Below are 14310 nucleotides of genomic sequence, written 5' to 3'. Positions count from 1 at the left end.
ACCATCTTCCTCTACTTTTGCACGTGGGATGCTGCCACAGCATGGCTTAATAAGTGGTGCGAAGGTCTACACCTGGGATCCAAACCTGTGAACCCCGGGCTGAGGCCGCCTAAGTAGAGTGTGGGAACTTAACCACTATGCCACCGAGCCAGCCCCTAGATATTATTTCAACATAAATTAGGCAAGACCACTTGCCGTGTCAGAAAACAGAATCATCATTGTACCATCCAAGAATGAGCTTTTAAAGAAATACCGTTAGACTGCCGGCATAACACCTTGAAAAGCAGTCTTGGAAAAATGAGGCTTTTCCAAAAGTAACTAGAATCTTTCTCAAGCAAATTCAGTTTCTTTTTCTTATGAATATTTAACTCTGTCTTTCTCTGTATATTTAGATATACAAATGTGTTGTAGAGAATTTTTTCAAAAATTATGACAAGATTTCTCTCAATGTTTTCCTCCAAGTTTGGTGATGACACAGGATCTGTGAATCCCCTCTATGCCCTAAGACAGTCCATTAAAAGCAAATATAAGTATGAGGGTTATCCCATTCATGAAACTGTGCATCACCTGCAAAGAACATTTACTGAGAATCTACACTGAGCTAAGCAATAGCCTTTGCAGCACAAAAATGAAAAAAAAAAAAATCTGGTTTCCAGAATCAAACAAATAAACAAAAAAATTACTTTGGCACTGTTCATACTTCTAACTTGCTCCTATGCAGATTAGAACTTCAGAGAAAGTCAAGGGAAATGTGAGAGTAAGTGAGGAAATCTGCAGTATTGTTGAAAAATCTTCCAACATTCTAATCAGAAGCTTCCAATTGCTCAGCTAAAGCTCATCTCCAATTCACTTCTGTCAACTACAGGCATTCACATGCTGGACCTCATTGTCAACGTCCACCACTCTACTTTATCTAAGACCAAAACCTCACAAATCCTTTCCCTGTGACCATAATTTTCTCTGCTTGCACCTCACCTTCACTCTGCTGGCATTATGACTGTTTCCTAGTTTCTCATTCCCTCCCCATATTCATCAACCATCCACCTCTTTATGTCCTAAGTTGTTCTAAGGTCAGCCATGTCCCTGGCAGCACTTTGTCATGATCTTCTTTCATACCTCTCTTGCTAAATGTAAACCTTGACTACCATCTGTCTACTACCACTAATATTTGCCTTTATCACTCCTAATGTGTAATTCATAAGTACCACTATAAGAAAAAAGTCTTGGAAACAATAAATTTGGTCCATGAGGGCCGGCCCCGTGGCTTAGCGGTTGGGTGCTTGCGCTCGGCTGCTGGCGACCTGGGTTCGGATCCCGGGCGCGCACCGACACACCGCTTCTCCGGCCATGCTGAGGCCGTGTCCCACATACAGCAACTAGAAAGATGTGCAGCTATGACATACAACTATCTACTGGGGCTTTGGGGGAAAATAAATAAATAAATAAAATTATAAAAAAAACCCAAAAATTTGGTCCATGAAATTCACTACTTTAGCTGGGTCAACCTTGCTCTATGGCCATAAGTTTTAAATCAAAACATAGTTCCCCACCATAATTCCTGGAACACCCACCTTAATTTGAGTTCCCAGAAATCAGAGCCTGGGGCAATGTAGTTTAACTGGGAGCTGATGCCAGGAAGCAGATATGATAGAAAAGGGAAAAAAAAGGCAGGGAAGAAAGAAAAGATGATAAAATGTGCCTCACTGAGCTTGTTACCACTGTGGGCAATCCTCTAAGGAACCCTGTAGATGTGACTCAGAACTGTCCCTCCAAAGGACAAGAGACCCAATTTTATCCACTGACTCTCATATCCCATTGATTGAGGGTTGTCCCAGGGAGTGGAAACTCTGCCAAAGTTTGCAGAAAAACTATGTCAGGTTGAATGAGCTTTTATGGATTTTTCCCCGAGGTGGCGATGTGGAGAGAATTGGCTGACACTTGAGATGGGATCATTCCAGGGTGCATGGAAACTGCCCATCTCATCTGCAGCCGCAATCACAGGTGGAAGGAGGGAATATAGCACAGGGCACAAACTCATTCCAATCATTTCTAATCTCCTGAAGGTGATCCTCTGTACCTTCTCTATCTGGCTTCTCATTATCCAGATTTAGAAATGTAATCATCTTTGCCTCCTTTCTCCCCTACCTAATCAGTTACCAATTCATAACATGTTTACCTTCACGGTATCAGGTGTGTGTGGCTCCATAGGAAGGTTGAGAAACCATTGACCAAGTCCACATCCATAGAATTCCTACAGACTCTAAGGCTCTATTGACCTTGAAGTTGTCAGGCTGCTCTGTGAAGTTCACTAATAATATTCCAACAGTGTTACATCACGAGGCAACTAACTATGTGTTTGGTACATAGAAGTATTCTAGAAGGGCATCACTAACATTAAGCATTACTTCATAGAAAGTAGCTCCTAAGTATTGCAAAAGTCCTCTTAATGAGAAATCTAAACTGATACCCAGTTTGAGACTTTAGTGTTTGCAAAGTTTATTGTGTAAATGATGTTTTAGTTTCACAAAGACAAAAATCTCAGTGTTAGGCAATGCTTGCTCTCAGTATAACCATAAAGGTATATTTTTGCTAAACTGTACATCATAATATTTTTCTATTTGTTGCCTCTTACTCAACTATAGTTGCGTTTGTGAACTTAGACTGGTACCACTGAGGAAATGCTGGTTGTGAGAGTCTGCAATATTTTTCACTGATAAATAAAAATTTGTATATCTATTGCTTACATATTTGGAATTTTGAACCACATCTTTTAATATAAATTTTATTTAAGTACATTGTTTATATCTTACTCTGGAGCTCCCATGAAGTATAGATATATATCCACAATCATACATATTTTTTATTTACATAAACACACAATAGTAAATGCGTATGTCAAAGTATCAAGAAGGCATACAGTTTTATTTTATTTATTAGAAAAACATAATTCCTCTTCACTTAATTATTTGTCCAAATTTCTGTTGATCACAAGATTCGTTAAAACTAAAAAGATCCCAAAATGTGGTGAGCTGTCTCTCAACCCTTCCTTACTTCTCGGAGTTCAACTGGGATTAGAAATAAGTAGAGAGTAAGAAAATCATACTAAAATTGGGTTATTCCATTTTCTTCTGGAAAGACTGCTCCACTAATAGAAACATGTGCTTACAGGCAAAAGTCTAGTCTGAGAGCAAAACGTGATTTATTTTTCTGCAAACTAGCCTGCATGTTCTGCTCATCAATACATGCCCTTACACGTGGAAGCCTTTTCCGCATGGTGCCTCACTCTGCTCCAGGGGCTCTTTGAAAGTGAGCCTTTCAAGTTCATGCCCTACAGATCCCTGAAGTGTCTGGGAACTTACACTTTTGCTTTTGCCAGAGGTTTGAAAATGGAACGCTTTGGGGCTGCACAACATTGCTGTGCAATTCATTATGGGACAAAGAAATGTCTGGGTAAAGCAGGCAAGCAGCTAATGATCCTTCATTTTGTCCAGAAAACATCAAGATCAATACGTAGGACATGAAACATTTATGGAACTCTGTTTTCTTTTCCCTCTAGGGGAGGGAGAAAATACAGGATGATCTCTTTCTGTGGATGGCTACAATGATCGACACCGTTTAACGCACATCTTTGGCTTCTCCTTCCCATCTGCTGGTAGTAACACAGCCGCCTGATCTTTGTTAATTTCTTGTACTATATATACCAGATTTCAAAGAATTTATTTTTGACATGTATATTTAGCTTCATTGATCCAGGTAACCAAAATCTGGAGATAACATTACTATCCAAAGTGAACAGAGCTACTTCTGGGAGGTTCTAACAGGCATTAACAATCATAATGTATTCATTAAAATTAAAGATCTTTAGCAAAAAAGTGGGAGGAGCCCAGAGAGAGAAAGCATGAGTCAAAAGAAGATGTCTACAAAGTTTCCTTCCAAGTCACATAATCTGTCAGCAATCAAAACTAAATACTATCATGAATCACGTTTAATGAGTAAATTGTTCCTAGAATGACTGAAATAAAAATGGAGACAGCAACATAAATGCAGTCAACGTTATAACTCCTTGCAAATATCCTTAACTATGATGATTTTAGAATTTGAAATTCAGAGCAACGTCAAAGTTTTGGATTGAAGTGGATTTTTTCTTCTTGTTCTTTTAAAGAAATGACACAATAGGGTATTTGGAAACTAGATGATCATGTCAGGAAAATAATTAACTTTGCATCTCCCTTAAGGGGAATCATTGTCAAGAGTGACAGAAACCAAAATGGCACTATATTTGCCCAATGACATGTGCACATTTCCCCAAGTTGTCCCTAAATGGAGCAGTAAAGAATGCAAATTTGGTACCAATTGTTCTTTACTTGCTTACGTTAGATTAAAAGCAGTGCTCCAGTATGAGAAGAAGATGACTGAGTTAACATATGATCTTTTCAACAGATTTCTTAGGGCCTGAGAATCTCAGGTCATTATTGGATTATTGTAGGTCCCTCAATCACATGACCTTAAAACATTACACTGAAACCATCAATGTGAGTTCTATAAAACCACAAACTTCTGAATTCAAAGATGCTAAATCTTGATAATGTGGAACACTGAAATTTTTATAATATTTTGAATTCTATTTTAGTTGCAGGTGGATCAGACCAATTATAGTTGGTTTTAATTAGTACATCCACAAGCAAGAACATTCTCTCTAAAGCTACATTAATATTGAAAAAGTTAGGAAATTGGACACTTCTTTAGAAAATATCAAAGAGACCGCTTTCAATCTGATATCAGAGCTCATAGTGACATCCCAGTCACAGTTTTCAAGACGGAATAAAAAACTGGATTAAGATATGAGTTTCTTAAAATAAGATTTCAACCATCTACAATAAATAAGCAATGATGATGAATGAAGGCAAATAGCATACACACAAATTTGATTATACCTGTCTTGACTTAATAGTACCCAGTGAGGGCATTTTATTACTGTACCTTCCAAAATACCTATATCTTGCATTATGTCCTCTTTTATTCCATATCAAATTTAAATATCAAAGATTAAATATCTTCTGTTAGCATTTGAAGCCTTTATTAAACTCTACTTGACTTCCAATGCATAAATAAGCAAATTCAAGTACTGATGATGATCAGTATTGTATATTTAATTCTGTTATGTTGAATGCCAATCTCAGAAGCATAAAGTTATATCTCTTAAGAGTTTTATAACTGAGCATAATTTTTTTGCCTCTCATGTTCCCATGAGATAAAAGTGAGTGAGAAACTCATAACCAAGTTCTTGCTATTCACAATGTTTCCATTGGGTGTAGCTATGATATTAGATAGGTTGGTATCACAGCCTGCATACTCAGGAAGGATCCCCAGACATTTGGGGATTTGTAGTGACTTTCTTTGTCTTTAGCATCAAATTGTGTTAGTCAGCTGTTTGTTTTATGGGGAAAACCAAATAAAACAGTTTCAAATCAATCAAATCAAGAAGGATTTCAAAGTCTTTTTCTGAAAAAGAAGAAACCTAAAAAACTGGGACCTGTATTAAAACTTGAATCAACAAGGATTTCTACATAATTTGTCTATTCTTGAATTTTTTATATAACCACATTAATTCACATCTAGTTTGAATGGCCTTCTATATAGATAGGCATCTGTGGATAAAATGGGATAAATAAGAGGAAAATCCTCTAAAAAATGCAACTCCTTTATTCAATGATGGGTCTGAGCAGAGTGTCTTAAAGTGTCTTTTACACTAAAAGGAAAAAAAAAAGTATTTCTCTTGAAATGCAAGGGCAGCTTACATGCTGAGATGAAAACTGCTAACTCTTTTCTTAACAACACCATATGTCTCCAACTGGATCATAATGCAGTCAGTTCTCAAGGGAACATTACGCATGGAAGCTAACCAAATCGAGGCACGGCTTCACTGCATGTTAACTCTGACTAACCAGAGGTGCTACTTTGGATTTTCTAGATTATCCAAGTGTCAATCTGAAGGGCCTTTCTCCTTTCCTGACATACCCCCAAACCCTCAAGTCATCAAAGGACCCTGAGCCCTCCACAAAAATATTTCTCTTTTAGTTCAGACTTCCTCGTACTGTATAAAACTTCGATACGTTGTAAGGAACAGAAATGCTCAACCCACGAGCCTTTAAAACCTCTCTAACCATGGGTTTTAAATAGTCTATGCATTACATAGGAAACACTATAGAAATCCAGCTTATAAAGATCAAAGGGAAAATATTATAAGACTGAAAAAGTCACATTTTTCCCCTGAGAATCATTGAAAACAAAAGAGCAACAAATAAACCAGCATGCATTAGCCAGATATTTCTTTACCTACTCATTGTAATTCTTTTTTAGCACTTCATTCAATCTTCAAAATTTTTATGCATAAGTATGATGCATTTTTAAATTTACTCACCTAACACTAAATATTTTCCATATATACTACTACCAGATTAATATCAAGTTGAGGCATTTCTAGCTTAAGCCCAGACACGTGATATATCCAATTCTTTTATGTTGAATGTAATTCTTAACAGCATAAAGTTATATCATCTTATAATGTGTGTAAAATCTTAATAATTTTGCCTTGGAAGATGTGAAATGCCCTGGGACAGTCGGGACTGATGCTTCTTAAACTATCTCTGATGAGTGGATCATTTAAAAAATTTTTTCAATATGTCAGTAACTGATATTTTTGTAAAATATGAAATTATACACTCAGATTTCAGGACAATGTCAAATTGCTATAAAAGTTTCTAAATGCTTACTCTCACTTTCTGTACTCTTCTTGTCATGGACTGGTAAGAAATATTTGGAAACTGGCATCAATCTGTGGACCCCACTATGAATATCACTGTTTAGATATTTTATAAATTAGACACCAATCAAGATACCAATACCAATGACAACAGTCATAAATTTCATTCACTACAAGTGCATTTTTAACTGTTCTTTGCTATGTTTTTCTTCTAATTCATTTTAGAAAATTAGCAACAGAGATTCAAAAAAAGGCCAAAGAAGAATCACCAAGAAGCATTCTGTAGTTGTGAGAAAGATGAGCTGCTACATAGTATTAAAAAAACACACATTTATACAAGCAACCTTTTCCCTCCCAGTGACCAACCAAAGGCCTTACCATGTATACATTCTAATAATAGCAATAAGTTCAGACGTAATTGAATGATTACTTAATGCTGTTTCTTACCTGGGATGCCTGGTGGTGTTTTCAGATATTTTCCATTAAAATGTTGAATTACCACTTCACATTTTTCAGTAGACTCCATTCTGGAAAAAGAAGCAAACAGAGATCATATACTTTCACGAAGTTGTGCATATGCAGGAAAAATAAATAAAAAGAAAAAGAAAAACAGGAAAGCCATGGAAAAGCTTGATTTGAGAATTTTACTAGACTCGTCAATTGCTGCCATGACCACCATGACCAGGCTGATAGAATATCACAGATTCATGCTCATCGAGAGTATTCTTTACTGTATTGAAAGTTGCCTATGTGGATGGCTCTGTGTTGAGTCCTCACCCAGAGGAAATACTAAGGCATTATCTTATTTAATCCATACAACAATGTTTGGCAATTGAAAGTGCTCAATAAATATATGTTGAATGTCTGAATTAACAAACCTGAAAGGTAGGTCTTGTTATTGCTATTTTTATCAATGAGGGTGCTGAGACTTAGCGAGATGAACTACCTTGCCAATAAGAGGCAGAGTTGGGATTTTAACTGAGGCATGTCTGCCATCAAAGCCATACTGTAACTACTAAGCTATATTACTGAGAGAATCCTCAAAACAAGGTGAGTAGAAGTGCTTTATCTCAACTGCTTGCAGCCTAAAGGAATGATTAATACAGTAGTGTTGTTATCAGCACCATGACACTTTTATTGAAAACCCACTGGGTGAAAAATACAAAAGAGAATTATTTGGGGTCCCAAATGTGAGAGGAGAACATACATACAGAAACCTCAGGTTCTGAACTTTCTTAATTTTGAATTTTGGACATCCTCTATTTTTCATACTAAGTATCAATATTTCTAAACTGGGTTTCTTGCGCCAAATTTTGGCATCTCACATACAAGCTAATGAATGAACATTTTGAGCCATACATCATAATGTCAAGATTGGCAGTATTGCCATGTCCTGAGTAGAATAGTATTGGCAACATTTTCCAAATAATTAACTATATCTGGGCTTTACTATTTTATAAAATTGGATGGGGAAGATAAAAATTAAAGAGTTGATTCTGATTAAAGGAAATTAAGTCCCAAAAGCAGTACACTAGAGGCAAAAATAAATTTAAAAAACAGCACACACACGTATGAAAGAATGTATATGAAATGTGTGAAATTTGTCTAAAACACAAAGCATTATTTTGGATTTTCTGCTGTGTTATTAATATGAGCTTTCTTGGAATGGAGCGCTTTGACACAAGTTGTAAAACTTTTCTACATCTAAATTTTACGTGTGTTTTCACGATCATATTATATTACCATATTACATGCAGAAGAAACAAGGAAAAAAATATGTAAACAAATGCCAAAGTTCTACATTTATTACAGCTACAGGAATTCGAATGTGAGAGGAATTCCAGAAGCCAGGGAAACACTGAGAAGTGGGCATAGAAGGCCTGAGGAGCGCTTGGAGATTAATTAGTGCAGGGGGCTGAACTGGCAGGGGACAGAGCCTGTGTCCTTTTAGATGCACTAGAGTGAGCAGATCGCTGTGGCTGAGAAATGCAGACAAGGGCTTCTGAATTATTAGGTTAAGGAATTTGAAGATGCTGTCAGGAGCACATTCCATTTGAGGATCTGTAATTAATTTCTGACTCGAATTTTAAAAAATTTATTTTCTAATGTACATTCCCATGAAGCATAGGATAGATGCACATTTTTCTGTATTGATACACATGGCAAATCTTTACCTACCAAGCAGGACTGACTTCCCAGGCATGAAACCTGTGCAGAACCACAGGGCTACGCACGTAGAACAAGTCTGCACTCGGTTTAAAAATTTGCTGTCACCATCTTGAAAATCTTAATAATTTTCTAACACGGGGTCTTTCATTTTTATCTTTCACTAGGTCCCACAAATTATGTAGCTGGTCCTGCTATGACAAGAAAGTACAGGAAACTAATTTGACTAATTTGAGTGCAGGACACTAATAGGTTAGTATTCATTTATCAGTTGGTCCAATGGATCCACGAAAGTGTTATTTTGAAGAACACCTGAACAATGAATCAATTTCACATCCAAATTAAAAAAAAAAACACTCTTTAAGCTTAATAACACAATTTTAATAAACAATAAAAACAAAGACAGCATTTTGTTCACTGCTTAATCACAAATTCTCCCAAATCAGAAGATATTTGGATTAGAAAGGGAAGATGAATCTTTCTTCATTCCATATATTTAGGAGTAGCTAAGGACAATTTTCCTAACTCCTTCAAGTTTTCTTTTTATGGAACCTTTTTACAGTACGTCTTCCAATTTTTTTTTTTTTTTGAAGTAAGAAACTTCCATTTCTAGGAACAAAAGAATTCTAATTCTGCTCTTTCTCTCTTCCCACAGAATCTACTATCTATTGTCTCTTAGGGAAAATAACCTTCCCTCCTAGCAGAGACATGAATGGAAGAGGAAATGTAAGCCCTTAATTACTACAGATGTTACTTTATGGAATTTTTATTCCAGGAGAGCTACAGAATGAAAAGTTTATGCCCCAGAGCCCCCTCCCTGTTCAATCTCTCTCTGGGTACTCATCTAGATAAAAGGCAGTTAAGAATCTAAGAGCTTTTTTGCAAGAGTCCTACAAATCAAATCCTTTCTCTTTGTCTTAAAATGACATGAATTTCTAAATGAAGACTAAAATTAGGTGGGGGTGAGTTTGTGTGTGTGTGTGCTTGTTGATTCTACGTAATGTGTTTTACGGAATACAGAGGAAGCTAAAGAAGAAAATCAGGTGGCTAACTCACTCTGCCCGATTAAAATATTTTTGTTCTGATTTGAATGCCTCAAGTCTTCCCTTTTGGATTCCAAGTACGATCATCTTTTCTTAAGACTGTTTTACAGCCGTATCAAGCCAGAAAGGGGCTGTTTCTATGAACACAAAGACAGCCACATAGATTGCTCACTTTGGATTCATTCAGATTTAACTAAGTGAATGTCTGCAGTGAGCCATTAGAGACTCTCCTCTCTGAAAGAATAAATGCAATAAAAGTCTGTTTTCTGTAGCTGCCGGCGCTTAGTGTCAAACCATGTTATGCTGCACCACCCAGCAGTGACAATTTCAGTTTAATGCACGGGGCACATTTTAACAAGGCAAAGCAGTCCCAGCAAAGACGGCAATATAGGGGCTGCCAAGGGGAAAGGCTCAGCGTTCCTCATGCATTTTATGCAGAAACAGAACAAAAGTGAGACCCACGGAGCGCTGGGGGTAAAGAGACTGCATTTGAATGGCCACCTTAGGAAGAATGTGCCCATTTTCTTCTCAAGTATCACAATTAACTGTGTTGAAACGCCAGCTCAAGCTATCTGCAATCTGGCACACGCTTCAGTTGAAACTGACACTAGTATTATCAAGTGGGTCTGAAAAGGCGGCACGCCAGACAAAGCTGCCTTTCCATGTCCCTTTCAGATGGGCCACTGAATCACTAAACTGTGCCTATTCTTCCTAGGCGGTACCTGAACCCCGTCGTGTCCCTTGGAACAGCTCGCGTGCCAGGCCAACCATTCACCCGATGATACATTAATTAGATTCTTACAAGGTTCCAATCATTGTATAAAGATTCAGGGTTTTCTGTTGGGTCTGATGTTTAAATATAAGTACACATTAAAGGCCTTGTTTGACATTCGTTCTTGTCGCAGTGCCTAGGAACCTGGCTTCAGTCATTCAAAATGCACCACAGAATTGTGACTTTAAAAATTTTTTTTTCTGTACAACAGCTACTAATTGTATTGGTTTCACAGCCAATACAATTCCCACAAACAAATTACATCAAATGAGAGCCGGATCCAATATTAGTAGAATGTGCTGGGTCAGACTGAACCTGCAGACGTGGAAAAGTTTTTTGCAAAACCATTTGCAGCCTACCTATCTCACCGCAATAGAGTCTCTCTCAGTTTATGATCTTAAAGCAATAAATATTAACCATATATTTAAAACAAATCCACCCTGTCGTTTATTACAGTTAATTAGAGGTTTCCACTATTGTGAAATTTTTGTGGTTTTGCAATCACAGGCTCTGTACAAATTATTGGCAACTTAGAACATCCAACGTTGCAAGCCAGTCAGCCTCATTTCCGGTAAGATTTATGCAAAGGGTCAACATTAAAAGATTTTTTAAAGTACTAAAATGTGCTCTCCTTCTGACATTTCAAAAACAAATTATGTCATTTACTTCTTAATCAATTGTAAGGGAAGGAATAATGGTGAGTCCCAGGAACAAAGATGAGTGAATGAGTTGACTCTTCTTAGTTTTTGTAATTTGTTTTCCTCCTGACAAGTGCTTGACATTCTTAGGATACAAGTGTCATAAATGCCAAATACTGAATCAGAGTGGCCTCCCTGCCATCTCCCTTTGCAGAAACCCAGACATTTGGGTAGTGTCTTGCTCAGCATCGTAACACATTCCTCTTAGGAAACGGAACTGTAGAGAATATTTGACTAATAAAAACCCACTCCAAAGTTTTAGAATCACATAATTTCAGGGCTAGAAATAGCCTCAGATATCAACTTCTACATTGAACAGATGAAGAAACCAACTCTAGTAGACCGTGGTTGGCTTCCCTAAGATTAGTTAGTGGATAAGCCTGGAATACAACCTTTGTCTTGACTCTCAGTTCAGATGGCCTATTTGGAAGAGATGGAGATCCACGGCTGGGCTCATGTCATCCCGCCTGATTTCCTATACTGATCTCCTTTAATCTGTTCTGAAGCTGAATGGATCCTGCTGTCTCCATTCCATCCAGCCACTATTAACTAGAGCAGCTGTTCTCAAAATACAGATATACCCTGATATGATATGACTAGAAGAGCACTTCACCTCTGTGGTCTTCTTTCTAAAAACCTATACATAATATGGATCCTATCATGAGAAAAACATCAAACAAACCCATATCTGGAGACATTCTCCAGGATATTTGGCTAATTCTACTCAAGAAAAACCAGAAAAGTCTCAGAAACTGTCACAGACCAGAGCAGACTGGTGAGACGTGACAAGTAAATGCAAAATGGTACCCTGGATTGGGTCCTGGAACAGAAACAGGTTATCAATGCAAAAACTAGTGAAATCCAAATAAAGCCTGGAGTTTAGTTAATTGTAATAAGCCAATGTCAGTTTCTCAATTTTGACAAATATGTCATGATCACATAAAGGGTTAACAATGGGGAAAACTGAGTGTGGGGTAAATGGAAACTCCGCATTACCTTTGCAACTTTTCTGTAAAACTAAATTTATTTCAACATAAGTAGTTTATTTAAAAAGTGACTGTACCTTAAAATTATCAGGAAACTATTTTCAAAAATACCAATGTCTGGGCCCCAACTCAGGAGATTCTGGCTATTTAATTGCTTTGGCATGAAGTCTGGGCACTTATTTTTCAAAGCTACCCAGGTGATTTCAGTGTGCAGCCAGGGTTGAAAACTGCTGTTCTCGAGTTCTATGTCAGGTGTCCCAAACTGGAAACTATGGGCCAAATCCAGCCTTCAGGTATGTTTTGTTTGGATTGCAAAGAGTTCCTGGAAAACTTGAAATGGTTGTCAACATTTAAAGATTGAGAGACTTCATATGAAATTTGAGTTTCTGATTTCTCTTGAAAAATGAAGTGGTCTGATCCATGTTTTCCGCATGGCAACTATGGTATAATAAAAATAAATATCATCTTCGTCCCTGGTTCCCGGCACAGACCTCCTAAAACCCTAGGAATTTCCTGAGTGATAGAAATGTCTTTTGATATTCATAATGAGCCCATTTTGACCATACCTGAGTTTATGTTAATGAGGTGACTTGAGGTGGGAACCCCTAGATGGCTTCAGGATAGGGCTGGTCACCAGAAAGCCCAAGTGATTAGAGAGTTGGAGCTTTCAGCCCCACCCACCAACCTCTGAGGATGGGAGAGGGGCTGGAGATTAGGCTTGATCACCAAGGGCCAATAATTTAATCAGTCATGCCTATGTAACGAAGAAATCTCCATAAAAACCACTAAACAGGGTTCGGAGAGCTTCTGGGTTGATGAAAACATTGATGTGCTGGGAGGGTGGCACACTCATAGAGGGCAGGGAACTTCTGAGCCTCTCCTCCCACCCCCATACCTTGCCCAAGGCATCTCTCTTGGCTGTTCCTGAGTTGTATCCTCTATGATATGCCAGTAAAGATAAGTAAAGTGTTTTTCTGAGTTCTGTGGGTTGCTCTAGTGAATTATCAAACCTGAGGGGGATCATGGGAACCCCTGAATTTGTAGTTGGCTAGGCGGAAGTGTGGGTAGCCTGGGCACCCCATTTGTGGCTGCTGTCTGAAGTAGAGACAGTCTAATGGGACCAAGCCCTTAAACCCATGGAGTCTAGTGATAACTCTGGATAGTTAGTATGAGAATTGAATTGACACCCAGTTGCTGTCAGAGAGTTGGAGAACTGGTGTGGAAAAACTACACGTATTTGGTGTTAGAAAAACCCACACATTTGGTGTCAGAAGTGATGTCAGAGAAAAAGACATCACAGCAAGCATGGCCTAGAGCTGAGTGTCGTTTTCTTTAAACAGAGTCAGTTTGCCATCATTCCTACCAACCAGATCAATTGCCAATCCTCAGGTGAAGCAGCAGACGCTAGTTATCGTTGACCTTATATTGTTTTTTCTTCTTTTTTTTTTTTTTTGTAACTAGTTGAGTCAAGAGGAAATGAAAAGTAGTTAATTTATCCATGTGTACTGGTGTTTTCTGTTTACCCTCTCCTGTATTTGTACTCTCCTCCACTCTATACCTCAAAGAAGCCATCCTTCTAGGGACTGTACCATCCCAGCTCCCTTACCTGACAGCTTTTCATTGTATTCAGTCATCGGGGCCTGGTGGCAGAAGAGAGAAGTCTGACCGGTTCTTCCTCATTCTCTCTCTGCTTTGGCACAGTGTCTCTCTGGCAGGCATTGTATCCCTCCCGGTCTACAGCTCCTCCAGGCAACCCCTCCTCCTAGGCTCTCTCTGTCTCACTGGCTCTGGGCTCACTCCTCCACTTGCTCTCAGCTCTAAGGGTGATAAAGGCTTTCTTCTGTTGATCATCTCTGGGTATATCAACATCCCTTTGTCAGTT

At 38.1% G+C, this 14310-nt stretch overlaps 1 protein-coding gene across 8 annotated transcripts in view; it reads right to left on the bottom strand.

Annotated features, from left to right (window-relative positions):
* RBMS3 (RNA binding motif single stranded interacting protein 3) overlaps positions 1-14310 on the bottom strand; it is a 679730-nt gene that overhangs the window by 235271 nt on the left and 430149 nt on the right. For all 8 annotated transcript variants that reach the window (XM_058554287.1, XM_058554276.1, XM_058554222.1 and 5 more), the window contains exon 6: positions 7211-7290. In XM_058554287.1, the coding sequence (XP_058410270.1) occupies positions 7211-7290 (80 nt within the window). The remainder of the gene's footprint in view (positions 1-7210; positions 7291-14310) is intronic.

Source organism: Diceros bicornis, chromosome 2 (genome assembly GCF_020826845.1).
Source record: "Diceros bicornis minor isolate mBicDic1 chromosome 2, mDicBic1.mat.cur, whole genome shotgun sequence".
Taxonomy (NCBI): domain Eukaryota; kingdom Metazoa; phylum Chordata; class Mammalia; order Perissodactyla; family Rhinocerotidae; genus Diceros; species Diceros bicornis.
The sequence above is the reverse complement of the archived record's forward strand: the minus strand, read 5'-3'. Positions and strand labels throughout refer to the sequence as shown.